The sequence below is a fragment of the Cyclopterus lumpus genome, chromosome 14, assembly GCF_009769545.1.
Source record: "Cyclopterus lumpus isolate fCycLum1 chromosome 14, fCycLum1.pri, whole genome shotgun sequence".
NCBI lineage: Eukaryota > Metazoa > Chordata > Actinopteri > Perciformes > Cyclopteridae > Cyclopterus > Cyclopterus lumpus.
The window spans coordinates 5,683,707-5,711,669 of NC_046979.1; the positions used below are offsets into that span (position 1 = coordinate 5,683,707).

Genomic DNA, 27,963 nt, shown 5'->3' on the forward strand with positions numbered 1-27,963 from the left:
AGTTCAAGTCTCAAGCCTTTCAGGAGGAAACTCGCGCAGACAGAACATGTCAAAGAGCTCCACCTCCACATTAAAATACGTATGCGTTACAGGTGCTGGATGGGAGATTTCTATTCTATTTCTATTGCCTCCTGATGGCTCTCAACATGGCCACGGCCGAGCCTGCAGCTCGAAGGCAACAATGCTAGCTTGAACTGTTGACTGAGTTAACAGTGTTCAACCATGGAGGACGGACACTATACGCTTCTTGTTTGTCGGGCCGGCGTCATCAGCGGTATAACCGACTCATGAGCGGTAGAGATCGGCGGCCGTGAGCTAGCCAGTGGAGCGCGCTCACGAGCGCGAACATGCACTAAAGAAAACACGTGTAGCCGGTTTCCGATTGTGCAAACAAAGAACGGCGAAGCTCGGATAACAATGCTTTACTCCGCCTTTACAGAGCAAATATCTGTTTGCTGCTATATAAATGCTCTCAATCCCATATTTTGGATTTCTTGTTTGTTCCATTACTTTTTGTGGGATTTGATCACGAGTTTGAGTTTTGGATGCATATCTGCCAAATTTCCATGAATTAGAAACATCTGAGCAGTTCAAAAGCAGTGTGATTTTCCATTATCAGATTAACTCACTTTAGGAGAGGCCTGATAAGGTCAAACTATATTTACTGCAACATTAGAAATGCTTTTTTATTTTTCTTATACATGTTCAGTGGTGAAAACTGTAATACTGTACTTGAGGTACTTTAATTAATACTTTATTATTTACTGATTTCAGATAACTCTAAAGAAACTTCTCACATGGTTTTATCTAAATAACTGTTTGAGGCCCAGAGAGGTAAGATTATCCAATATTTCTTAAAATATTTACTTTTCTGGAGCATTTGTACTTTTAGATCTAAATACTTCTCCCTCCCCTGCAAATAGCATACACTTAACAGCCTGATCTTTTAATGCATTTAAGCCCTTTGTTGTCATGGTTATAGATCTGATTATTAATGTTAATGAATAATCAAGTTTATATTACCACCGGGACTTTTAATTAATCCCAGTCATACACTTATGGAGATATGTTGTTTCATTGGTGCTTATCAATAACTGGATATGAATCTAACAGCTTTAAAAGAGACTGCATATTTTTAGACCCAGTGTTTGGATGCTGTCATTACAGGCTGATGTCTTTCTCTACAGTATTTTACATCTATAATAATAATACTAATAATAATAATACATATATAACATTTATAAAATATATCTAATGAAATGTGGTTTTGGGTCCTTGCTTACACTGCCCATTCTATAAAATAGGACTTCATCATACCTTTATTTAAAAGTATAGAAACTTGTGTACATAACAATTAAAGGGAAGAAGTTAACTACAACTCCCAAGGTCCATTTTGGCAAGTAACATCCAATCAGTGATCTTACAACTCTGGGATGGGCGGAGCTAACAGCAGGCGGAAGACGAGCATGTTGAGACTTTTTATTTTAAAATCTGCAGCATTAATCAGAACACGTTTAATTTGGGGTTAAATTTCAGTCGATTTCAGCGACATGGAAGTGTTTTGTAAACCTCTGGCAACTGCCTTTTATTTGAGATCTAAGGATTTAATTGAGTAGTAGGTTTGAACTATTATTTAGTCATTGTTTAAAGCAAAAATAAAATAAAAAATATTCTAGTTCCAGCTTCTCAATCATGGTTAACTCAGTATTACATTTCATATTTTTGAAGAGCGGATAGTGTCTATATTGTTTGACCGTATAACTTAGTTTTTCCCCTGTATATGTGCAGTTATGAATAATGCATCTAGCCAATAAACAGTGGTGCAGCCTACATTTGATCAGGTAACATAATGAACTCAAGTACACATTTATACTTGAGTCTTTTCTTTGCATGCCACATACTACCTCTACTCCACTGCATCTTAGTCAGGAATAAAAATGTAATTTCATGTTGGCTGTTGATTAAAAAAAAAAAAAAAAAAAGTTATTCCAAAAATAATTCTCAATAATGCACAAACAGCTTAATGTCTCTCCGTGGTTTATTATTATTATTATACACTCCAAGCGCCCAAATGACGGTTTATTTTCTCGCAAATGTATAATGATATTTTGGTCGGATTTGATTTAAAACCCCTTTCTCGCATCGAAACCCAGCCCACACGTGCCGCGTCACGCGGAAATACGTCACACTGCTAAAGATGCTTCAACTGCCGTTCCACTGTGACTTTAACATTAAGTTGTAATGTACTCTGTGGCAAACTTTGGCCACACCTAGATCCTGTCCCATTTCCACAAAAAAAAAAACACACAAAAAAAAAAACACAAAAAAAAAAACAGGCTCCCTTTTTTTTTTTTTCTTCTTCTTCTTCTTCTTCTTCTCTTCTTCTTCTTCTTCTTTTTCTTTCTGGTGCGTTTGTTTGTGTGACGGCGAGTCCCGGCGGTGTAACCGGAGAGGGGCCTCAGAGAGGGAATGCAGGACTGCAATGGAGCACAATGCAATACAGGTAAAGCCCGATATCATTTCCAAATAAATGTCGATTTTTTGTCACATACAACCGGCGGATTTTCCGACCGGACGACACGGGGGAATATTTCCACCGTGTGTCGCTTTGAATTCAGGTCCAATGTGGTTGTTTTATTTCATTTAGTTTGACCATGTCGTATTGATTGTTTTCCCATATCAACCAAACCCCGAAAGCACCGAGAGTTGGTCCGACTGCAATTACAACTTTATTCAACCAGGGCTCCAACTTTTTTTTTTTTTCTTCCTCCTCCCTGATGTAGAAAAAGAACCGCCGATACGTGTGTTTTTACGGGGAAACAACCGTCTGTGACACCGAGCTGTCGCCTCGTTTTCATATCGGGAGAGCCAGCCGTTAAATTCCGGTGTAATATTTCTGATATTTTCTCCGCGTTAATGATTAATTTCTTTGTGTGTCGTGTCGACAGTCTCCGCTTCTCCTCTGGTTACCAACCCCCACACACACTAACGACACATTAGCGAAATAATATTTTAATTTTCTGGCCGTTTGCCTGCCTGAAAATATCAGGAAACTTTTAAGCTAGTCCACCTTTTTTTTTTTTTTTTTTTTTTTTTTTTTTCCTCTCAACATAAAAAAAAAAAAAAGAAACAGCGAGTCGTTGCATCGACATTTTTTTTAAACAACATTTTTTAACGTTGAGTCCTAAAAAATAATGTCCTCACCGACGTTGATATTAAAGATTTTTTTTTATTTCTTTATTTTTTTTGGTCGACAGGGACGAGGTGGAGCAGCAGCAATGTTGGTTATAATAGGAAGCATATTGATATTATTATCAAATCCCCCCCCCCCGACATTTTGTCTCCAGTGTAATTACCACAGTTTAAGGAGGAATGTTACTATTGTGTGTCAGTGAAGAGGGGAAATGTGGAGTTGTTGTACTTGAAATAGCGAAGATTAGTGCTCCCTAAAAACCCAGGAAACATTCTGAGGACACCGCTTGAGCAATGTGGTGTTTTTAGTCGAAATAACAACGAACTAAAGTCATTTATTTTAACAGGAATCCTTCATGTGTGGCGTGGGGGGTGTATTTGATATTCCAGCGGTTGATGTGTGTATTTAAAAAAAAAAATATATATATATTATTATAATATCCCTGTTTTAAATATTAATTAATTGCAATATTGAGAGTTTTGTTTTTCCCTGCGCTGAACTTGTGAGCTTTCTGAATAACAGGATATACCCAAGGTCAGTGCAGTGTGGACTGTGTTTAGATTTTATTTATTTAATTAGTCTAAAGCAGGAGACATTTTATTATTAATATTCGTCGGAGGTTTTTTTTCTCCCCCCCCCCCCCCCCCCCCACCCACTTCTCTCTTCATTCCCGTACTGAAAACTGTGTAAAAAAAAAAAAAATCTCACTGCATTATTACACAAATATCACGAGAACTGACGTATGCAGGGCGCAGATTAAGGGTTTCCATCTTAAATTCTTGAGTGTGTGTGTGTGTGTGTGTGTGTGTGTGTGTGTGTGTGTGTGAGTGTGTATTCACATTTTAGGCAGAGGGCTGCCTCTCAGTGCTCAGATTATATTATGTGGCTTTTATTTTCCTGCCTGCTCAGCCCTGCCTCGTTTCCACCGCTAGGCTTGAGCACTGTGTCAGCTGGCCCTCCCCCAGGGCTACAAAAAAAAGAAAAAAGACATTCATATAACACTGCTATAGTACATAATAGTATGTTTATGATACGGTATGCTCACTTGATGGTAGTACTTATCCTATGGTCTCACTATAATTTTAAGTTAAATGCACGTTTAATATTCATTCTGGGGCTAAAACTGTCTGCAAAGCTGATCTTTGATGGCTAGTCTTTGATCTCACTTTGTATGTTTCCTGGCTCTTCCTGCTTTTATATCTCTATCCATAGGGTATGTGTATCTATGTATGTATGTATGTATGTATGTGTGTGTGTGTGTGTGTGTGTGTATATATATATATATATATATATATATATATATATATATATATATATATATATATATATATGACAGTGGTTGATACTGGAGCTCACTAGTGATGTTTATCGTATTTTTTTTTCTAAGTACCTGTTTACTTTTCCTCATATTTCTCCAATAGTACTCAATATTGTCACGATCTCACAGAACAATACTTTTTTTTTTACACATATTGAGCAAAAACAATCCTTTTATGGCTTTTAGAGTAGTCTGTCGATGAGTGGTTTGAAATTCATATATATTATTCATTTATGGAGTATTATTGTGTTTGGAGGCTTTATCTGTCTTTATGGTGTTCGTCGTGCTCACTAAAGGATCTTGATGTATTGATCTATAATATAGGATCCCTATGATGGCTTTTATTGTGTATAGAGCTTAGGAGTGATCTTTACAACATTGGATTCCACTCGTTCCCTTCTTTGTCCAAGAATATGGTTTCATGTTCCTTTTTTGTTCTTATTAATGTCTAATACCAATACACAATACAGAAATACACTTATAATTCTCTCTAGAGGCTCACAGGAGTCAGTGGACACCTTATCTGACTTAATGGTGTCTGAATCACGTTCGCCTATAACTATAATATTATTTAAACTATCTATGAAGTACTCATCAGGGCTAATATTCTACCTGTGGAGCTAAATGGTGATTTCACCTTCCTTAATGTTATTCAGTCTCCTTCTGGTCCCTTAAATGCCTGTTAAATAATCCTGTAATACTCGTCAAGAGGCTAATACTGCCGATAGTACTGTGTTTATTGTCCTGTGTATCATAATAAAATACTTGTATAACGATAATATTCCTTGAACACATGGCTACAATATTCACATAGCGGATACTATTGAGTCTATAGAGCTCAGTTCAGATTTGACCTAACTTTTACATTAATATTTCTCTTCAAGTGGTGCCGTTATTGATGATAATAATACTGTTATCCTGTGCTCGCGGCACACAGCAGAGACTTCTCCTTCCTTAATGTATTCACAGTGGACCCACAGGTGGTCATTTCAATGGGTCCCCAATGAAATTGGTGTGTTTGACATTGTTCCTGGTATTTGATGTTGAATTGATGAATTATGGTTATGTTCTAATGGAAGTGAGTTTTTCTGCAGTCGCATATCTAGAACCATCCCTGATTATATTCCCTAAATAGTTTCATAGCATCTAAAACTGCTTCTGGGGTCCTCGGTAGGGATTTTATTAAACTTAATGTGCATTATTTGAACATAACAAAAGCTATTTGTATCTCCATGACTCGATATAGAATTTTTAGAGCCTGATATTATGTCTGTGTTGCTCTGTCGTTACATTTTATTTAATCACCAAAGTGCACATCGTTAATATCTTTATATGGACTTAAAATCTACCTGTGGGACTCGGTGCTGGATTTACAGTGAATATTTAACAATTATTTAATCCCATCGCGTCCTAATGATCTTCCTATAGGCACGTCAGGGACTTCATCTCACAATGTCTGCTTATGATCTTGCTATATGGGCTTTGTATTGTCCTGCAGTGATCTTAAATGTGCTCTTGTTGTATCATTAACTTTAGTCAACAAGAACTCGGTTTTATTTCTGTGGTTCTTTCGGTTTCACTTCATGTCGCATGATATAGAGTACGTTTGACATTCAATGGTGACCTTGTCTGTTGCAGTCGTAGTCTCTCTCTCTCTCTCTCTCTCCAGGTGTGTCGCCGCAATATTCATTTAAATACCACACATCAAGTTCGTATAGAGACTCTGAGTCTCCGAGAGATGGTGAGCTTGTCTCGCTCGACGTTGTTTGTTGGTTGTTTCTTTGGTATCCTGCAGTTTTCCCACAGGGGAAACAGTGTCTGCTCTACTCTGCAGTGACGTAATCAAACATCATGACTGCGTGTGGTGACGTTTAAATATATAGATATTGCAGGGGTATTAATATCCCTGTGTGTGTGTGTGTGTGTGGCTTATGTATATTTTCTGCTGTGACATTTATTCAGTATCTTTCTAAAAATTGATCCTGGGCCTGCTGCAGCTGGTCTGCAGAGCTCCAGCGGGTGGGGGAGGAGGAGGAGGAGGAGGAGGAGGAGGAGGTTCTCCTTGTGGTGGGGTGTGAGTGTTGGGTGGGGGGTGTGCTGGGTGGGGTGGGGATCGTGGATGATCAACACAGGAGTGAGAATTTGAGGAGATTCTGCATTTCGGCAGCAGGCAGGGGAGCTCGATGACTGGCTGGTTTTGAAAGGGGCGGAAATACAGTCTGTGCCTTTTTTTTTTTTTTCTTCTTCTTTTTTCTTTAGTGGATCTTCATGTCCCATCTATTGAAAGTAAATGAATAGCAGCTGCACAGCCGGATAAAGCCTTACACTGTGTCTATCATATCATGTAGATATGGTGAATGTGACCTGCCTGCTTTTAATTTAATTCACTTAATGTGAAAAATCTGTGTCGCACGAGTAAAGCGTGCTTCATTTACACATTAGAGCTGTAATAATTAATTACAAAATACATTTGTGGGAGGGGAAAGAAAACCGACCTTCCAACTGTTTGGATTTATAAATTCATAATTTATTCAGTTATCTTTGTAGCCAAAACACAAAAAATATTCTCTGGTTAAAGCATTTCTCTGTCTTCTATTGCAGTAAGCTGAATATGTTTGGGGTTGTAGATGTTATTTGGATAACAAAAAGACATTTGAAGATGTCACTTTGGGACTTCAGATGGACATTTTGGAGACATTTGTCAAGACTTAAGTGATTAATTGATACTGAAAATAAGCTTTAGTTGGCGAACTAAACAGTTACAGCAAACATTTGTTAAAGATTTCTTTTGTTGGTTAAGCGAACCGGAAATGCTATACATTTAGATAAGACTAGAGCTTAAGCAATGAGTCAACCTATTGATTAGATCCATACAAAATTTAAAGTATTTAGATAATCCATCCATAAAAAAAAAAAGAAATTCAGAAATGCTAAATATTCTCTTTTTTTTAATAAAATGCTCATTCAATAGTGAACACAATCGTTGGTTGCAGCCTAAAACGAGATGAACGATAACGACTGCCTGATCTTTTTGTTGATATTTTCGGGTCATTTTCAGCTTGTATGTGGCAGCTGTGGGGTTGCATATTACGTTTCACGTAAAGCTGCTGTAATTCAGTCTTTTCTCGCCTCTAACTCCAAACGGGGGAGGGGGGGGGGGGGGGGGGGGGAGTGGGGGGCTTATAGAGGCTGCAGGATGGATTCATTTTAAAAAGAAAACCGGCAGTATTTTTCACGTCAGCGATGTCGTCTTTTTAGGACTGTTAAAATAAATAAAAACAACGTCTGCTCATGTTTTGATTTGATTGTGTTGAATCCATTTAATCCATCTTCATGGAGGAGGCCTGATAACTCTTTTAATATCTGATATTTGTTACGTTGCGTTAGAGGATAGATCTGGTCATATTCTCAATCTTTCTCTCACCAAATCCATTAATGGCGAGAGTATTTTTCTGTTTAATGGTCTGGTACTGATGAGCGAAACAAAGGCAACGAGTTTAATGACACACCGGCAGACCTTTTAAGCTTCAGAACGACAATCAAGACAAGCTGCCTCCTTTTTCTTTTTTTTTTTTTAAAGGTGTGTTTTGGTTTCATGTTTTAGCTCTTTTCTACAAACTACTCTGGGTGTCACGGGCCCCGGGGGCTCCTCACACATCCTCTTACAAAACAGTGAAATCAAAACTGCAGGTTTATTTAGCCAGCAGCAGCAGAGGCAGAGTTTGCTTTCAGACGTCATGAACCCACTCGAGGTGCGCTCGATTTATTGTTCGAGCCGCGTAAACACCCACAGACGGTCGAGCACTATCTGCTCGTGAGGTAAGACGCGTCGAGTGCTCCTCGTCGGCGACGGGAGTGTAAACACACAGGAAGCGCCACGTAAAATGAGCTGTAGATTTTAAACAAAGGCAAACTCCACATGAGATTAATATGAGCCAAATACCACATCTGCCATTTTGGGGACACAAAGGGGAACTTGTGCTCACAGAGCGACTGCAGGAAAACCTATTTTAGTTTTATTAACAGTTTATCAATACTCAATAAACCTGGATTTTAAATAGGTTTTACATTATCCTGCAACCTACAATTATATTCATCATCCATTCATATACGTTGTTTTCTCTATTCATTAATTATACAGCTAGTATTGTATGTATTGTGTGTGTGAATGGTGTCGCGTATAGCAGATGTATTATTACATTTAACGAATAACCGGTTTCTGCCTCTGTAAGACTTGTCAGACCTGAAAGACAAAATGGTGGACGTGACGGTAGTTTCAACTTACAGCGGGTTCAAAATCTAAAGATATTTGGTTTATTATCATAGAAGACAAAGACACAGAAGATATTCAAAGAAGAAGCTGGAAACTTTTGTATTTTTGCTTTTTTTTTAAATAGCTGAAATGTTTTAATTCATTCTAAATGTTCTGTTGATGGACTAATCGGTAACACGACTCGTCGTTTCACCTCTGATGTATTTTCGTCTACTTTTCTATACTTTTTAAAGGAAAATAAACCAATGTTGATTTTGTAATAGTTCCTTCTAACGCTCCCTTTCAGTGTCATGTGATCCATCTATGTCAGTCCAAGCTGAGTTCATCAAATCGTTTTCAAGTACTCCGTTTACAACCGTATAAAAACGGGGAAAAGAAGCTTACATTTGTTGTTTTTGACATTTTAAACGTCAATTATTTTTTTCAGATGAGAGAGCGAAACAAAACCGTTGCAGATTATGTGATTTCGAAACTTTTTTTTTCTTTTTTTCTGTAAACTGAATATCTTTGGCGTTTGAATTATTGACATCTAACATTCTCAACTATCAACTAATGGTGTTCAGCTCTTGATTATATTTGAGTCTCTTTTCCAAATACATAATGTGCCATTTCCTTCAGTTTCCCCGAGGGAAGCTGTGAGATGAATAAAGTTCCCAGTGCCTTGCCCAATTTCAGATTTAACACCGAGCCTCTTCTGAGGTGACGCGTGATGTTTTCTGAGGAGCTTTAATTCATTTAGTGCTTGTTACAGAAAGCATTATTAACCGGCACGCAGCTCAATTCTTACAATTTTCAGCTTGGATCTTTTCCCTTATCTGTCCTGCACAACATAACATAACCAGTTGCAGGAGAACATAACAAACATCAACCTTTTCTTAGCCACATGAAATGAAGGCATCATGAGAATGGAGGCTTAGTCACAGCAGCTGAACACTCCCACTAACTAGCAGATGAAGCAAGTCACGCTGCTGTTACAGAGTCTGTAAACATAATAATACTTCTATTCAATAGCTGCACATGTGTCAGCTCTGGTGGGAAAAACAAAAAGATTTAGTCATTTTTGTCTGGTTTGTAAAAGTGGAAGAATATTATTATTATTATTATTATTATTATTATTATTATTACAAACTATTTTACTAACTGTAATTTAAAAGGAGGTATTTAGGAAGAAGTCAGGAAAGTAAGCCAACTTCTGGACCGATGCTGAAATGACAAACCAAGAGAAAATTAAACTGCAATAATTTAGATTATTTATTTAAACATTTGTATTGTTGTACATTGAATATCCTTTGCACGTCTTCTTGGGCTTTTGGAACTTGTCTGGGGGCATTTCTCAGTATTTTCTAGTGTTTCATGGAAAACATGAAAATAATCAATAGGTTAGTAAAAAAAATAACCTCATCAATATCATAAGTTATGTATAAATAGCCTCATTGTACAGAAAATACCAAAAGTTTAGCTGCCTAAATCTGAGCCCAAAACATCATCATGACACACTAAAGCAAACAACAATTGTTGCAAAGTTGGTGCTGTTCTTCAACAGGAAGAAGTTGACGCAAACTCGACACTTCCTGTAGCTTTTTTTTCAAAACAAAAGCCTTCTTTCAAAGAGGAGAGGATTATGGCTTTTACTTTGAAGCACTTGCAGGAAGTGGTCAGCTGTGTCATTGGGTGCAACTTTTATTACACTCGTTTGCATGAGTACTCTGTTTTACAGGGACAGGTACACTCTTTTTGACCTACATAATTAAGATATGATAAATAAATGACAGTTAAAACATTCATATACAGCTTTGTGGTAATGTTTTGTTCTGGGCAATTTCTAAAATAAGACTGCACTTACCATCAACGTTTAGTAGCTTACAAAAAACCAGGATATCCAGTTAATATTCTTCTATATGTTTAAATACAAAGGCTACAGTGATGAGGATGTGTTCCACTTTCCATTAATGAAGGATGACGATGTGTGAAAGGAGAGCAGGGGTGAGAATAGTCACTTAAATTTGTCATGGGGGGGGGGAAACGGGGCTGCAGGACCCTCCGATGAGATCTGACCCGAGAGGAAAGTTCACACAACTTTCTATCATAGTGTGCACGTTACCCAGCGTACTTCAGCAATTTAATAGTTGACCTTTTTAATAATTAAGAAGAGAGTACAGAGATGCATAATCACTCCAAATTCAGGCCTGTGAGATTTAGGTCTTGATAAAAAGCGTCAGGAAAACCACAAATGTACTTTAGTCGAACCCTCTTCAATACTTTACAGATACCGAATGATTCACTACAGCTGATGATTGACTGCTTTCTGGGAATCATACTGTGCGTCTGGGTGAAAGTAATTTAATTGTTTGTTCATACAACACACAAATAGGTGTTTCAGATCAGTTTAACGGGAAGTGTGACTACCGAGTTGTAGAGTCACTACTGATTACAGGAAGTTAGATGTGTTTTTTGTTGTTTTTTTTTATCTCCATTTGAAGAAGTTGCAACACAAGAGATCCCCGTCAGACTTTTCTTCTTTTTTTTCTATCATCATTTTTTGGGATTATTGGTGGTAACACTGGGAGTAATTTTGTAAGAACAGGCGTCACTTCATTTTGAATAAAAAGCTGCATATTTCCAGTGATGTCTGAACATAATTTGAGTCACTATCGGGGGTTGCAGATATGTCTCTGCCACAGTCGGAGTTAATTTTTTTAAATTATAATATACTGCTCTGAGTTGCTGTTTATACATCTTAATATACCGCCTCACTGCAAGATGGTGCAACTTTATTGTCACTGGTGTTCATGCCAGAGTTGGTTTCTGCATAATTTATGGCTCGAACAAACCCTCGAAAATGTAGGGAAGACACTGTGGGCTCCATGTAACACACAGGCCTTTCAACTTTAATTTCATATCATTCAGCTCTGCCGTTTTCCCCTTGAATTTTACAACATTGAGAATACAAATGTTGAATACGACCCGCAGGCCTTTGCTGCATGTCACTATCAAATCTATTTTAAACAGACGAATAAGAGTATACCTCTTTTTTTTAATTAATCTTTTTAAATAGGTTCCTACAGAACAGCAATGATGTTCATTTCTGATGTAAATTTCAGTCGGTCTGACATTTCTGCACTCACGCCATTTGATTTAATACCATTAAATTTTGTTCACAGAGACGTAACTGAAGATTTTGTGACACAACTTAACTCTTTAACTTTGTCTCTCTGTGGCTCGATGATATGTTGTTATTCCTACAGCTCTGGGTTTAAATGTGCTGAGATCTCACTCAACTATAGATTGTATTTCTGTCTCTGATGTTCATGGAAGTAACATTCTGGTCTATGATCGTTTCAACGTCTCACTCAAATCGTGAAAAGGCCTGTTGAGCCACACCCATTAATTCTTCCTCATCAGCGCTGTCTTGTCTCTCTTCCAGTGGTTGGGTGCCCCGTCCTGCCAGCGGGGGAGCTACGCCTTCTATAAGTCGGTGAGCAGCAGAGCTCAACCCGGCGGGCCCGTCCAGGTGTGGAAGCTTGGCGAGTTTTACTTCATCCGCTGTGGACCGCAGGATCCCGTATGCATCGCAGAGGTGAGATTACCTGCTCATAAATTGGATTAAAGTTGCAATAATCTGTTTTCTCATAACTCACACGCCTCCTATAACAAGGTTGCTCTTGTAAATGAACCCACAGAGAATTGCAAGCTGACTCTGAAGTTCCACTCAGATTTACAGATTGCACTGCCTGCTCAGCAGCAAACGGACACGGTGGGAGACTAGAGGGAGCTTTTAGCAGCTAAAGAGACAGATGGTTCCCTCAGGAGCTGGTGGAGAACAAAATCAGAGCTAAAAAAAGAGTGAACGTTGGTGGTCACAAACACTCCACATGAACGTCCGCCTTGCTTCGGATCTGCTGGTTGAGAATAATAGAACAATTATTGTTATGCATTAGCAATACAACTTTACAGGGTGATTTGTTCATTATGACTCTTACGAGGTACTCCAGGGATCTTTTTAAATAGTGCATCGTATTCAACCGTTTCCTTAAAATTGTCAAATAGTTTTGTTTTTTTTAAACAGTTGACCCTGTCCAACCCAAAACTTAATGTCCAAATTGAGCCTGCTCACATGAGCTGCAGTAGACTAATAGTATGTTTTATTGAGATTGTATTTAGGCGGACAGTTTTGTATCGACAGTAAATGATTGATGTATTGACGGATGGAGCTTGTTCAAATGACAAACCATGGATGGTGAGAAACAGTTAAAACAAACAGTTTAAGTGAGTCAACGGAACTGAACCAAGAAGTTTGTCGTCTTTACAAAATCAATTAAGAATCAATTGACATGTGGGTGAGGAACAAATGGCGACGCGCAGCCCGTTAAGTTCAACGTGTCTGAATAAACACCTCGGTCACTTTGATGTAAAAGTCTTATAAAGTCCGACCTAAAACACGCTCGACACCGAATGCTTTTCTGATTGACATCCAGACTGCAGCATCTACACAGGGTACAGTGGTTCCCACTGAGTGAGCTCATATTAGTGGTGGGAGACCGAAATTGGAACATTAATCCCATTTTCTTCAATATACACTTTTACGGTTTGCCTATTGGTTCATAATTTACTCTCTATTGTATATTGCTGTGAAAACAACTGTATTTTATTCAAGTTTAATTACATCGTGATAATGTTGGAATTTACTCTCAGCCAAGACTCATTTTTACTGAGTAGAGCCTGAACGCATCATAATGTAAATCAATGGCACAAGCTGTTAACTTCGGTTTATTTGCTGGACATGCCACCAAGAAACTACGACGTGGCGAATTCAAATTGGCCTAATATTAATGTTCTTTCCATGACAAATGAATACATTAATGGGAAATAATAACATAATTTGCACTCTAATAACGTTTTTAACCAGCTATTATAGTCATCGTGTATTTCGTGTGGCAAACTATCCCTCCGTTTGTTTGTAGCTCTGTTTTTAAACCAGAATGGAAACGGAGCAAATATTAAATACAGATCTATTGCTCTTCATTACTCAATAATTGTGTCCCTGTCAGGATCCTGTAGCAATGATAACTACATTCTTACAGCGATGTGATTAGTCAGTATTTGAGACGTTTGTAGGTTTTGATGAGCTATCTTTGTGTCATGAGCCTGTTCAGACCAAATCCGGCTACAGAAGTAGTTTTGTACGCTGAATATTAATTTTTCTGTCAGACACTCTCGTGCTTCCCTCCCCCCCTCCCCCGTTTCCTCATCTCTGGATCCAGGTCTACACTAAAACCACAACAATGTATTTATTTGAGCTCAAAGCACCACTGTGTCTACTTGGAGTCCCAGACTCTCAGTCTGTTTTTTTATCTTTAATTCTTAAAGCCGTGTATGCCAAACGGTGCCTATCTGCCTCCCTGACCTCGCCAGCATCGCCCTTTTGACATCTTGTTCAAGGTTACACGATGTTATAAAATAACACAATAATATAATAGACTCGTAATATTGCCTGAGGATATCTCTTGTGTTTTACAAGTTGTAAAGTACACACGTCTTTCCCAGTTTTACCTCTCTTCAACAGTGATATAGATATGTTCCTGTGAAACTCTTATCTTTTGACAAAAGTTGTCTGTCTGGTGTGTAACTGGCTGGTTTTCAGTTTCACTACTTTGCATCTTTGAGCTCAAATGTGTTTTATCAGCCTGAAGGTTTCAGGATGTTCTCGGTCCTCAGAAGAACTTTTTTTAAACTATTAATCATACCATTTGTTTTTAGTTGAATGCATTTTTTAAATTACAAATATCATCTTCTTCTTCTTCTTCTGCAGGTGACCTTACTGTGGGAGGACCAGACACGGCACCACCTGCTGGCCAGCGCCAGACTCTACTTCCTGCCTGAGGACACGCCGAAGGGGCGGTCCAGGGAGCACGGAGAGGTGGGTCAAAGGTCACGGGGCCCCTTGCTCCAAGTGCTCATCCCTCCACGGGAGGATATTTCAGGCACATGTTTATTTTTCCATTTATTTATATAAATAATTCTATAGTGCACTGTTTTATATATTTTTTATTACACAGTCTGCATTTTATTTTCCTTTTTAACTACACCAAAAATAAACCACACACATATAAAAACTTCTATATAAGGGCATATCCTCCACAGCATATGACATACTGGAGACCAAATAACAGTTCCTGGAAGTCTTATTTTGTCCATCCCATTTATATCAATGAGGGTGAACTAAATAAGAAAAACACCTCTCCTGTTAGCTTGTGAAATTCCCCTTGAGGATCAAAGTCTTATCTTAACTTTATAATAACATATCTTTAGTAAATGTACTGTCCACCACAAAAAAAAGGATTAGTTCATAAGTAACCTTAAAGTACTACTTACATTATGAGCATTTATACAATATGAAGCATGACATAAAAGAGTGATGTCATTCTGCAATTCCTGCAGTCTCTTAATGGGAGTGAACGTCTCCCTAATTAGCTGGGGAATGCTTTAAGAACATCTATTAATAATACTGTCACAGGAACTCTACCTCCCTTTTCTCTTTATCTGAACGTCTTTACCGACTCACCTAAACAGGTTCAGTCAAAGCTTTCTTGTTTATCAAAATATTTTCATTTGTCCTCATGGGAAAAAAATCATTAATGAGCTCTAAAGAACAAACATTAATCTACATCGCAGCTCTCTGTGGTTCGATATTATTTAATGATCTGCATTCTGTAAACTATACGAAAACCAGTAAAATGACTTTAAACACAACATAGAGTAACAAGTATCAGATGTGGACGCTTCTGCTGCCGAGTGTTTTTGATTACCGCTCAGCCTTCACATGACACTCCCCCTTTGGGGAATGAGACTAATGTATTTCCCAAATGAAAATCTTTGATAATGGCATGTGGGAAACCAAATGTTCCACATTTCGAACTTGAATATTTCCATGATTGACTTCTCTATATGCATTTTAGAATTTTCCTAGTGGGGAATTGAGCTTTATGAAAGTTGCTCACGACAGGAATCATTGCCCAGTATATGAAGACTTATGTTTATATAAAGACATCTTTTTTTAATTTATTTATTTTATCTTGAAAGATGAATTTGTGTTTACACACTTATAACATGAAAGCATTTAGCACCTGAAAACCTCTTCACATAGGTGATTTCTAAGGTTGGACAGCGCTAGGCTAGCTGTTTCCCTCTGTCTCCAGTATTTACGCTAAGCTAACTGACTTCTGAATAAGTACTTTCGTCACTTCTACATTAACTTCCACCCTACGACGCAAACCCGGACTTCTCAAACTAACACGGTAGAGTTTTCAAGCTCTTTGGGCTTCTAAAACTAGTAGTGTGGGCGTTGGGTGCAAATGTAGCAAAGGATATGCGTTTCAAAACAACAACGTAGTCCTGTGGCTGTAGCTTTACATTTAGAATATTTAAGGTTTTAAAAAACAAACAAATGTTTATTCATGACTCCTGCAGAGCCACGTCATGTAAAAGCTTTGTTAACATGTTAATGAGCTCACATCTGGCACAAAGGAGGTTGAGGCTTTGTTTGGGGGGGGGGGTGGCGGTGGCCCTCTGGGGGATCTGGGAGGAGACATCAGCTGCTCCAAGCTCCACTTTAGACCGCAGACATAAATGAGCTGCAATATATTTGGTTTGTGCCAATAGTATCTAAACAGGCCAACATTGTGAGCTGAGTAAAAAAAAGAAAAAAGAAGATGGAATGAGTTATGTAAAACCACGTGTAACACTTTTTACCTCCTGAAACCAGATAAAATAACTCTACAGACCTGCTAAGAGTGGGAGAAGTATTCAGGGCTTTAAAAAATAAATAAAAAATACAATACCACAGCGTCGAAATACTCCTGTTGAAAGTAAAAATCCTGCATCCGAAGTGTTAAACAAAGGAATAAGTACTGAACTTCAGTACAATTTTGATGTACTTGTCCTTTTACTTGAGTATTTCCATATTATGCTGCTTTATACTACTACACCAGTACTTCTCAAAGGGAAAAAGTATACCTTTTATACTTCACTAAATCATTAATACAAGATATAATCAACTAATACATTATGATGTATTACTATGAATCTACCCAGCACTATATAAAGTAATTAAAATGAGCTCTACCGTTACCAGCTGCAAGACCAACGTGATGCATCAATGAGTATAATCCAGTAATCTTTTTTTAGCCCACTTGTTTTTCCGTTCACATTAGCTCAGCAAAACCTCTTTGTGGTTCTTCAGTAAATAAGGGTGAATGCAGTTCCTTAGTAAATGTCCCTCACTGGCTTGTTTTGTTTATTCTTGAGCTCAGATTTCATTTGACACAAACAAAAACAAAGACTAAATGCAGACAGAAAGGAGGTAAGAGAGGAAACCTGTGTTACAACCGCCAATTATTGACAGATGAATAAATAGTGATGAGTCCCAGCAAGCATTTCTGTCTCGTAAACCTCCTCTTTTATTTTTAAAAGCTGCCATCACATGCAGAAGTGGAACAAGTACCCGTGTCATTTATTGACGTATATGTAGCAATGCAAGTTGAGTCATGTATAGAAATATTGGAAACAAAATGTACTAAAAGTACTCAGACAGTGTTATATTATTAGATCATTGTTATTGGTGCGTTTCAATATACAAGCAATATTTATTGGAGCTAATTTGACCGTGTGCGTGTGTGTGTGTGTGTGTGTGTCTTAAAGTTAAATCACTCTCTTTTTTATATAGTGGAAAAAATGGTTGAGTTCAAGCTCATTTTCTCTTTTCAGCCACACAGTCGTTTACTTTTTATATCGAATCCTTATTTGGGCAAGTTCCTCCCTCCCTCCCTCTCTGGGTTTTTTTTTAATGTTTTTTTTTTTTCTAGAGTTGGCACATGTTCAGCTCTGACAGTTCCCTTCACATGACTGAATATGAACGAGCAGGTGAAAGTTGAGCAGGAGGAGCGACAAAGTGCTTCCTCAAACAAGAATCTAAGAACCTTGTATTAAATGCATCTAACCCCAAAAAGACCATTCATACGCATGTGAAAGGGTTAGATGCCCAACATCAAACCCCTTCACATGCGTATGAATGCTCTTTTTCTTCTATTTGCCAACAAGCCAAAACCTGATTTAACTTTTCCTGCTCAAGTTAAAAGTTAGTCCATTGTTGTCGGCCCTCATTGTTTCTCCTTCCTCATGCGTTGTCGAGAGTCGCGATAACAATCCACGCAGCGTATCAAACAGTGTTCTCGACGAGGCGTGCAGACGGATATCCAAATCTTAATTTAAGATCAGCTTTGCCGAGTGAAATGTATGCGTACATATAAATGGGATGCACTGTGTGAACATCTGTATTGTGAATGCACTTACCACTTAAATCATGTTTAGTTTCTCCGAGAGGAAGCTTGAATTGTAATGTGCATAGACATCTGTTTAAATTAGGATTCTGAAACTTGTAAGTTGTGTAAATATCTACCTCCCTGAAACGCCCTCAGGAGTCGTTGTGTTGGTACAAACAATACATTTAGCATGCCGCAGAAAAAAAGGAAAAAGAAATTGGGGGCGACACCAGACTGAAGAAGCTTAAGTACATGCGTAAGCAGCCATTGTTAATTTACTCATTTAAGTATTAGCAATCTGGTGATGTTGGCTAAAATCATACTATTTACCAAAGATGACTGCTTCCCACAGGGTCCACACGTCAAGTAGGTGGTGAAGCATTTAATTATTAATGCACGTATTCATTTTTAGTATTTTTCACTATCCTTAGAATTTGATGCATCATATCTTTTTGAATTGTTGGTTTAGAGCTTTTTTTCTCTCGCACATCTCAAAAAAACAAAACCGCAACAGCTCATTCAGAAGAGAAGTCTAAATATGGAATCAAACTCTTCTTTGTTTTTTTTAGGATGAGGTTCTGGCGGTGTCCAGGAAGATGGTGGTGCGGGTGGAGGACCTGGTGGAATGGGCGTGTGCGGAGTCGGCAGGTTGGAGCAGCAGCCTGAAGCCACCGCCCTGCGGGACCAACGGCCTCCACAAGCCTCTACAGAGCAGTGGCGGAAACGGCAGCGACGGTAACGGCAGCGACGGTAACAACAGCGGCAGCGACGGTAACAACAACAACAACAACAACAGCAGCAGCAGCAACAACAACAAGAGCAGCGAGCCGCTCAAAGACAAAACTCAGAGTAAGAACATTACTGAAACGCACCCTAAGACCCCGCAGTGATCGGCTAATATGTGTGGTAGCAACTTGCCAATAACCTAAAGTTGGTGCATGGAGTCCAGAAATATTGTTCTCAGTCAATTATTCATTTGAACAGTTTTTATTTTTCTAACCATTTGTCATTCTTCCAACAAAGAAACCACTCTCTACACTTCTTGTCGACGTTTCACATTAAAAGTCTAACAGAAAAGGGATCATGAGCCTTTTTGGATGGCTTTTATTGTGAAAAACCTCTGCAGGAAGTTTTCCGTTTATTTGACTAGCTTAACCGACGTTCAAAGATGAACAATAAAGAGTAAAAAAAAAAAAAAGCTAAACTCTGAGCAGCAGAGTGTTGAGTGCCGTACTGATGTGGAGATGGACGTCATGCCGAACGTAGACGTCTGCTTCAAGCGCCTCGTGTCTTTCTCCTCTCAGGCGACCTGGTGGAGCGTCAGGGCATCAAAGTGCTCAGCTACCCGCAGTACTGCCGCTTTCGCTCCCTGCAGAGACGCATCCATGACGGCGCGAGGGGGCCGGTGCTGCAGGACCTCCACCTGCTGGCCCTGGGAGGCGTCAAGGCACGGCCCAACACCCGGCTGCTGTACTGCAGGGACACCTTCAACCACCCGACGCTGGAGAGCGCCAGCTTCTCCTTGCACTTCAGTGAGTGTTTTAAGTTAAACCAGTCCACGGAGGGGTGAGACCAGAGCATGAACCAAACTGGGTCATTGAGGCAGATACTCTTTTCTAAAATGGTTCCCAACGGGCGACAAGAAGAAGGTCCCTTCAGTACGCGATGAGTTGGTGATTCGTAGATGAAAAGGCATCAAGACTTTTGTTTCCAAGGAAAAGTTTTAGACTTCTTTAGCACCTAAAACAAAACGTATACCATTGAATATTTGGGACCTCACAAATATAATTTTCAAAACGGACAACTTGTATTGCCACGCTGATATATTTATAACCATCTTAATTTATAATTTCTACACGTTGTTTTTCATTGTTTCATAATCATTGTATAATGTGAGGCACAACACGCGTTCTAATATGTGGTTAATGTGAACCTCAGGAACATTTGACTGCATTCATGCTCAATCCAACATATTATTACCTTGTGTAAATGTAAATATTTGCACAGTATATTTAATCATTTGATCATCTCGCATTTCAAAATGATTTAAAGGTTTAGACGCTGCCCCTGTTGATCACTTCAAACGCCCTCATTAGACGTCTCTAGCTCTCTGAAATAATTGGAAAGCACTCATAATTAAGAGCCGTTTTTGTTGTGTTTCTTTTTCTGCAGGATGTCCGTCTTTCAGTCTTCGAGGGCGACCTCGCAAGAGGAAAAGCCGAGACGACAGAGACTCCCCGAACTCCAGCCAATCAGAGTCCTGGATTGAGAGGATGAAGGTTTGTTCTTATTTTTGTAAATTTCCACATTTTTTTTCAGAGCTTTATATTCTGTATTTATTTGAGAAACTGATTTTTTTTTTATAAAGAAGTTAAAAGCAACAACGACCAGTTTTTTATTTTTATTTTTTTAAAATTTTTTATACCAGCTTCTCCGTAGAATCTCTTCTTGGAGGCCCAGCAGGGTTCGTCCACCATGCCTTAATGTGAGGGGGAAAACAAACCAGATATAACAACGGCCCTAAAACTGCTAATTAAATGCCCTCGAGCCAGTGTTATAAAGTAAAACAAATTGCAACATGTTGAATACCAAGAAAGGTGAAGAAAGCACCTTTCAGTCAGAAGCAAAGAAATGCATAATACACCATAAAGTCAGCCGCCATTGTACTTTGTTTAGTGCTAATTAGCAAAAGCATGCTAAATGCAGCATGTTTCTATTGTCATTGAGCTCACGTTAGCATTTAGCTCAAAGCACTGCTGTGTTTTGTATTGTTAGTCCAATTCATTTAGATATGAAAAGTGTATTTAAGATGATAAAGGAAACTGATGATGACTGTTGCCAAAGAGGAACAGTGGTCAGTATGTATAAAACGTTTCGCTGTATGTTTTACTAAAAACAACACGACGACAGCCTCAAAACGACCTCCGAGTTGAATCCAAACCATTATACGTGTGGTTCTGTTAACTGGTTTAGTTCGAACCATCCGGCGTCTTTTCTCGTCCTTGTTGTAACACCGCCCTCCTCTCAGGAGAACGTGATGGGCAGTGTGGAGGTTGGCTGTGAAGGCAGCTGGCTCCCCGACCCTGAAGAGCAGCTGTTCCTGGATCAGCTCTTCGCCTTCATGGAACGCCTCGGCTCACCCATCCACAAAGTCCCCAACCTCGGCTTCAAGAAGAGTGAGTCTCTCTCTAGTCTTTTCTTTGCCTTTTTCCTGCTTTTTAAAAAAAAAAATAATAATCTTTCTTTTCTTTTTGTCTTTTTTCTTTCTCATTTATTTCCTTTCCCTTTTCTTTTCTGTCTTACTTTCCTTTCTGTTTATTTCTTTTGTTCCTGTTATTCCTTTCTTTTCTGTACTTTCTCTCTTTTAGCCTTTCTTTTTAATTTCTGTCCTTTCCTTCTGTATTGTATTATTTCTCTCTTAAAAAGGTGCTCTTGTCATTTGAGAAATAACAGGGTTCAGTTCATCCCTGTTATGCTTGTGGCTAAATCTGTCAGAAGACATTTATTTTCCACCTTTTCATTTCCCCGTTGAGATTGAAAATGTAAAAGAAACGCCTTCTTTCTTTTTTTTTATACCGTCACCATCTATTCTGTTGATTGCAAAAATATAACAATCCAAATATACATTATGCAGAATAATACCTCAACTGAAAATGATATATATATATACTTTTATTATTACTTTATACTTATTAAGTTCAATTAAATATATATTTAATGTCTAGGGAAACTTTGGGATCTTAACTACAATTTGAATTTAAATAAACTGAATACAAAAGTTTTTACTCGTGGCGCTGCTGGAAGCTTTTGTGTGTTTGATGTAAATATGTGGCAGCTGGAATCATGAGCGGTGCTTCTGCTCTGTTTTCCCCTGAGGATCAGGACCATTTAATCTGATCTGATCCGTTTCATCATATTAATGCCACAATCGAACCCTAATAATATCAAAACAGGAGGGTTCGTTTCATCCGGTTCTTCGTAAGCAGGAGAGAATACGTTTATGCTCCTTTTTTGAAGTACTCGTGCAGGTTTTTATCAGAAAACATTTGTTTAATCAAATTGAGTGTTTTTATTTCAGTTGCAATTTTTATCTGCCCTGTTTCACATTTGCATATATCTGCTCGGTTTCATATTTGCATGTATCATCTGTTTCCACTTGCTGCCGTGCTGCCAAGTTTAAACATGTCCGCCTTCTCTCTCTCCTTAGTTGACCTCTTCCTCATGTACTCTGTGGTCAAGCGGCTCGGAGGCTACAAAAGGGTGAGTCACTTATTTCCTTTTATTTAGCCCAGTTCATATTTATTTAGGGGAATAGTTTGATCTTATTTGTTTTCTTGTGGAGAGTTGCATTAGAATATATATTGAAACCACTCTTATGTCTGAAAATTAAGCTACCATCAGCAACTAGTTAGCTTAGCATAAAGACAGGGGGGGGGGGGGGGGGGGTAACCGGTTAGCCGTTTAGCCGTTTTGCTAGTTTTTTGCATAAAAAGTGTTTGTGGGTTGTGCTGCCTTGGGACAGAGCCAGGCTAGCCCGTTTCCAGACTTTATGCTAAGCTAAGCTACCTCACGGCTGGTTGTAGCCTTATGTTTACTCGACATACCTCTAACTCCACGGCAGAAGCAAATGGAGAGAGGAGGCCCTACAACAAGGTGCTGTTTGGGGCAGAGAACACGCCCTTGCAAGGAATTCAGATTTCCACCTTTAGAAATAAGACTGTTTAAAAAACAAACACACATTTGTATTAAAAATGATGCCAATAAGTCCAACTGGGGCCTGTTGTAACGGCCCCAGTTGGACTTATTTTCAGTACAGAAAAATCTGCTGTACCTTTTTTTTTTAACTTAACTATCGTTCAACTTAATATTTGTCTCTGCACAATGACACAGTGGAGTTCTGCCTGAAACATTCAGTGACGATCAGTAATTTCTCAGCCGTTTACAGTAAATAAACACAACAAACCCAGCTTCACAATCGATGTAAATGGGCAGACGGGACAGAAACTGGCGGTGAAGTTTCAGTTCAGTGCGGCACAGTTCACAACAAAAGGCTTGTTCAGTGGTTCATTTCTCCCTCTGTACTGAGCTGAGCCTTGTACTGAACAATACTGCATTATACAACACAGTGTTACACCCCTAATGACACACTGTAGAATGTATGTAATTGTTTCAACACACTCCAACCACTTACCGAAGAAAGTTCTAATTATTTTCCAACCGACACGCCAACAAAATACGTCCTAGCTGCACTGAAATTACGTTTTTCTTTCTTTATGTTTTAAGAATGGTGATTCCATTTTCTAATAGTTAACCTTTTCTGCAGGATTTCAGAATTTCGAAGCTGATCATGTTTGTGTACGTGTGCGTGTCTGTCTGTGTGTGTGTGTGTGTGTGTGTGTCACAGGTGACATTGGACCGTCTCTGGAAAATAGTCTATAACGAGCTGGGAGGATGCGCCGGCAGCACCAGTGCTGCTACCTGCACCAGGAGACACTACGAGAGGTCAGAAACATTAACCCCTTCTACAAAATCTGGATAATATGAACGAATCCTTCCGGCTAAAACAAAAGGTTGAAATGTAAAAGTACGTGTACACCTAGCATCCCGTAACTGTGTGTGTGTGTGTTTTTGTCTCAGGCTGATGCTTTCTTATGAAGAGCACCTCAGAGCAGGAGGAACAGAATTCAAAATCCCAGAATCCCCCATGCCTCTGAAACCCAGAGGGATAAGAGGAAGGAAACCATTTCAGAGAGGCAGAAAACCAGGACCCAAATCCAAGGACAAGAAGATGACGACCCCTGCTGCTGCTGCTGCTGCTGCTGCTGCTGCTGCTGCTGCTGCTGCTGCTACTGCTTCTGCTGCTTCTCGTGCTGTAAGTGGCAGACCAACCGTACACGTTAGTTATTTTTATTATACTTTTTTTTTGTTATGTAAAGGACTTTGCTACACATTCAAACTCCAACTAAGTTCTGTTTTCCTTTGCTGCCAATTTGCACCGTACACATTTTCATTCAGAGATGTGTGTTTTTTTTTACCATCTCGGGCTCTTTATCTGTACACTTAAAGAAACACTGTGACGTCATGACTCTTTTATATTCACAAAACATCCTGACTAACAGTAGCTCCAAAGAAGCAGTTATGTAATGTTTGGGGATAATGATGGAATAATTACTTTTTATGGAGTATTTATTTTTAAAAAACAATCTACAGCGGAGATGATGGTTAGCACAACACCGCGCCTCTGGAAATATAATCAGTTTGCATCGCTGATTACCTCGTAAGTCCTCAGCTGTCCAAAAATGCTCCTCAGACCCCAATTAGTTTGACAGGATATGAAGTGGACAACAACAAAGGTTTAATTAAATTTAAACTGGTTTCGTGGCAATGGATGGATTTCCAGGTAAAACGTCAGCTGTGGTTCATGAAGGACTACCCTGGTAAAGTTTGAGCATTTGTCAGTTCAACTGAAAAGCATCACAGGCTTTCAAGCGTTACTTAACAAGTGAGTATTTTATTTAGCTTCTTGTATGAAATCTGTGACGATGTCTCCTTTTTATCAAACTTGCTCTCAGCAGCTTTGTGAAAACGTATTAAGAGGACGCTGTTTTTGTGAATACGGCCCCGATATAGAAAACAAGGGCACGGGAAATGCATTGATGCATTTGGTAAACTCCAATAAACTTGACCTTATCTGTACACAGCAATAAGTAACATGTACAAAATGCAAGAACGTCAGTAAAAGAAAATAAACACACAAAAACAACAACATCCTTAAAGACATAAACAAATCCAGCGAAGGCTTAAAGACACTAGACGCGAGCGCTGATGTCCGTCTCTCCGAGTAGATCGCGAACCCGACCGTCACCGTGGCGGTGAAGAGGGGCCGAGGCCGGCCGCCGGGCACACGCAACAAGGCCACGCTGATCGCTCAGGCCAAGCTGATGGCGCAGCAGCAGGCGAAAGCCAAAGCTACCACCGAGTCTCCGCAGCAGAGTCCGCTGCTTCCAGTCAGAGGGGCCGGTGGACCGATTCCCAGCGGCACGCACAGGGTAACGCCTCAAAACTCCACGGGCCACTAAACTAGATTTACATGATATTTCATCCATTCTACATGCTACCGTTATGAAATGATCACCACCTGTCTGCTTGATACGACCTGAACTTTAATACGGAGCTGCAATATAAATATGACAATAGTGTTCTTGTGATCATATATTTTCATCTGGTTTAGGCAAATGTATGCAGGCAGCTCCAGTAGTCGGAGTGATAGACGGTGGATTCAATCGGTGGAGATCAAGCTCTGTTCTGTTGGTTTAAAGACCTTTTATGAATTAAAGCTATAGGATGTACTTTTCTTCTTTTTGCTAGTAGGGACCAGCCTACTTTTTCATCTAATACACACACGGCGATGATGACGACCTTTATCTCCTGTGATGAAATGTGAAGCGCAATAATAAACTGCGTCGAGCTGTTTTTAAATGTGGATTTGTTAGTATTAGTATCCCATCATCATTATTAGATGCATGTTGAAGCCTTTTAAAAGCTGACGACAGATTAATGCATTTTAATAAACACTATCCATGACTTCCTTGTTCTTGTTCTCTCCTCCCTCCCCGCAGCCCATCCTCCCTATCCTCCCTGTCAACATGCCCCTCACCCCCGACCTCTCCCCCATGTCCGCCCCCTTCCTCCCCTTCCTGCCAAAACCAAAGGAGCTGAAGCCGGACCGAGGGGAGTCTGTGGCTCCTGCTCCAGGAGTACTCCTCTCCACTCTGCCTCGTCACTTCGTGGGAGCGTCTCTGGGCGGCTTCAGCCCCATCAAAGGCGTCTGTCCTCTGGACGTCTTTAGGAACCGCATCGGCCTCCAGAGAAGCCCAGAGAGCCCGGCCATGACGCCTCAGGACCCGACCCAGCACCACCCGACCATCTACACACTCCAGCCCAAAAGTGGGAGCCCGAATACGCCTCATCCTAGCGGGGACCAGCTTCAGCCTCAGCCCCACCCGCTCCACCAGCAGCACAACCACTGCTCGGGGTGTAACGTGGACGAGGCAGCCCAGAGAGGAGGCATTCGGGACGCCAGGAACCGGCCTACTCTGCCCCCCCTCCGGGTCCTGCCTCTGAACCTGGACTGCAGCGTTCAGGTGTGCCAGCTGATGAGGACTCGCCTGGGCTCGTCTCAATTCCAGACCTTCACCCGCCGACTGTCCGAGGCTCTGTCCCAGGACCTGAGCGCCAAGCCCCCTTGCTCTCCCATCACCCCTCCCCCCGAGCAGGCGCTGCCTCTCAACCTCAGTAAACGCTTACCGGCTAAGAGACCCAGCACAGAGGGACCAGAGCCGAGTCTGGCAACGATCAACGGGAACACGGATCAACCGCCATCCAAAAGACCCAGACCTGGCTCCACGGAGCAAGCCGAGGGCTTCGGCCTGGGAGGCCGGTCGAGCTCTGGAGGAAGTGACGGAGGAGGAGAGCAGGATGTTGAGATGGAGAACCAGGAAGAACCCGCAGACCTGAGCTCTCCGAGCAGGATCAGGGCCTTCCTGCTTGGGCTGCCACCCTTCCAGGTGAAATTTGAGGACGATCTGAACGGGACGACGTTCGGTAAATTTCTGCCACCAGTATCTATGACTGAAACGCAGAGGACCGAGACGGGAGAGGGAGGAGTGGCATTAAAGAAAGAAGTAAAGGAGGAGGTGGTTGAAATTGAGCGACGTGAAACTGAGATAAGCAACAAACTACAGAAGTTAGAGAAGGAGGAGAACGATGCCACCCACCTCTCTGGTCCTGGTCCAGCAGAGCTGAAGAGAGCCCGACCCTCAAACACTGACACACACTGTTTTTAGCATTGTTCCCCCTGTTGATATTAGCATTTTATGATCGGAAAACTGTCGGATAAATTGGGGATTTGACGGTTTTGGAATGTGGAAAGTCGTATCCACCGTGGGTCTTGGTGTTGGGTTTTAGATGCCGGATGTTTTCGGCAGTTGATCCGGCTCAGGTTAACCTGAACGTGCGGAGCAGGGATGTTTCTCCGCTTCAGATTTGAGAACAATTGAACTATTTTGTCTCCTCCTTGTTACCCGTTTTTTTTTTTTTTTTTTTTAAGCTCACGTCGTTGATTGAACTTTGCAGAGGAATGACGACACTGAGACTCATGACAATCACAAATCAGTTTCTCTTTCTTTCTGTTGATTTCTATCTCTTTTTAAGGTGAAAAGAAACAGAAGTGAGACTGTGACTCTTAAACAAACACTGCCATAACCCTCCATAACACTATTAACTCCCCTGTTCAATGTTTCGGTGGAATATTGAATAAGATCCATATTACTTAAAATACAAATAAATCTATGCGTGATGCTATGCATCAATACTTCATAAATTAGCATCAAAGAATATACTGTAGTTTCTTAGTTTCATTTTTAAATTGTACTCTACTTCCGTAGAGAGATAGTTATTTTCTGATAAAGTGTCTGGATGTTATCTGGAGCTCCTCAGTCTTCACATTATAGCTCGTTAGGTGAAGCCTTTCTGTAGTCCTGCTCGTTAGATGAAATTATATAAACGTACACATATGTGCCTTAAATGGCCGGCGATCCGTTTCATCGCTGGCTTCAAATACATTCAGTTAAAGAGATACCTTGATGTTGGACCCGTTGAGTCTCCCTTCGCTCCTCAGTGGGACCGGGTATCTTTGAATGGACGTGGATACGATCCCTGAGATTCTGTTACTTTTCACAAAAGAAGCCAAAGTCATCAAATGTTGAATGTTGTCTTAATATTTAGCAGCTGTACTTGTCTATAATGAAACCGGTCCCAAAAAAAAAATATGTAGGTTTAAAATCCAGAAGTGTAAAAATCT

At 40.0% G+C, this 27,963-nt stretch overlaps 1 protein-coding gene across 1 annotated transcript; it reads left to right on the plus strand.

Moving 5' to 3' along the window:
- The first annotated feature begins 2,210 nt into the window (after positions 1 to 2,210).
- Positions 2,211 to 27,929, plus strand: zgc:77151 (uncharacterized protein LOC337153 homolog). Its single transcript, XM_034549648.1, has 12 exons — positions 2,211 to 2,503; positions 12,209 to 12,361; positions 14,594 to 14,701; positions 18,671 to 18,950; positions 19,406 to 19,633; positions 20,274 to 20,380; positions 21,130 to 21,277; positions 22,309 to 22,361; positions 23,506 to 23,603; positions 23,739 to 23,973; positions 24,947 to 25,150; positions 25,721 to 27,929. The coding sequence occupies exons 1-12, from the start codon at positions 2,483 to 2,485 to the stop codon at positions 26,945 to 26,947; spliced, it is 2,862 nt and encodes a 953-aa protein (XP_034405539.1). The 5' UTR covers positions 2,211 to 2,482; the 3' UTR covers positions 26,948 to 27,929.
- The last annotated feature ends 34 nt before the right edge of the window (positions 27,930 to 27,963 follow it).

Excerpts from the sequence above, each read along its gene's own strand:
- zgc:77151 (XM_034549648.1), top strand. The coding sequence starts at position 2,483 with ATGGAGCACAATGCAATACAG. Across the intron at positions 23,974-24,946 it reads CTTCTGCTGCTTCTCGTGCT|ATCGCGAACCCGACCGTCAC; the intron begins GTAAGTGGCAGA and ends CTCTCCGAGTAG. Across the intron at positions 25,151-25,720 it reads TTCCCAGCGGCACGCACAGG|CCCATCCTCCCTATCCTCCC; the intron begins GTAACGCCTCAA and ends CCCTCCCCGCAG.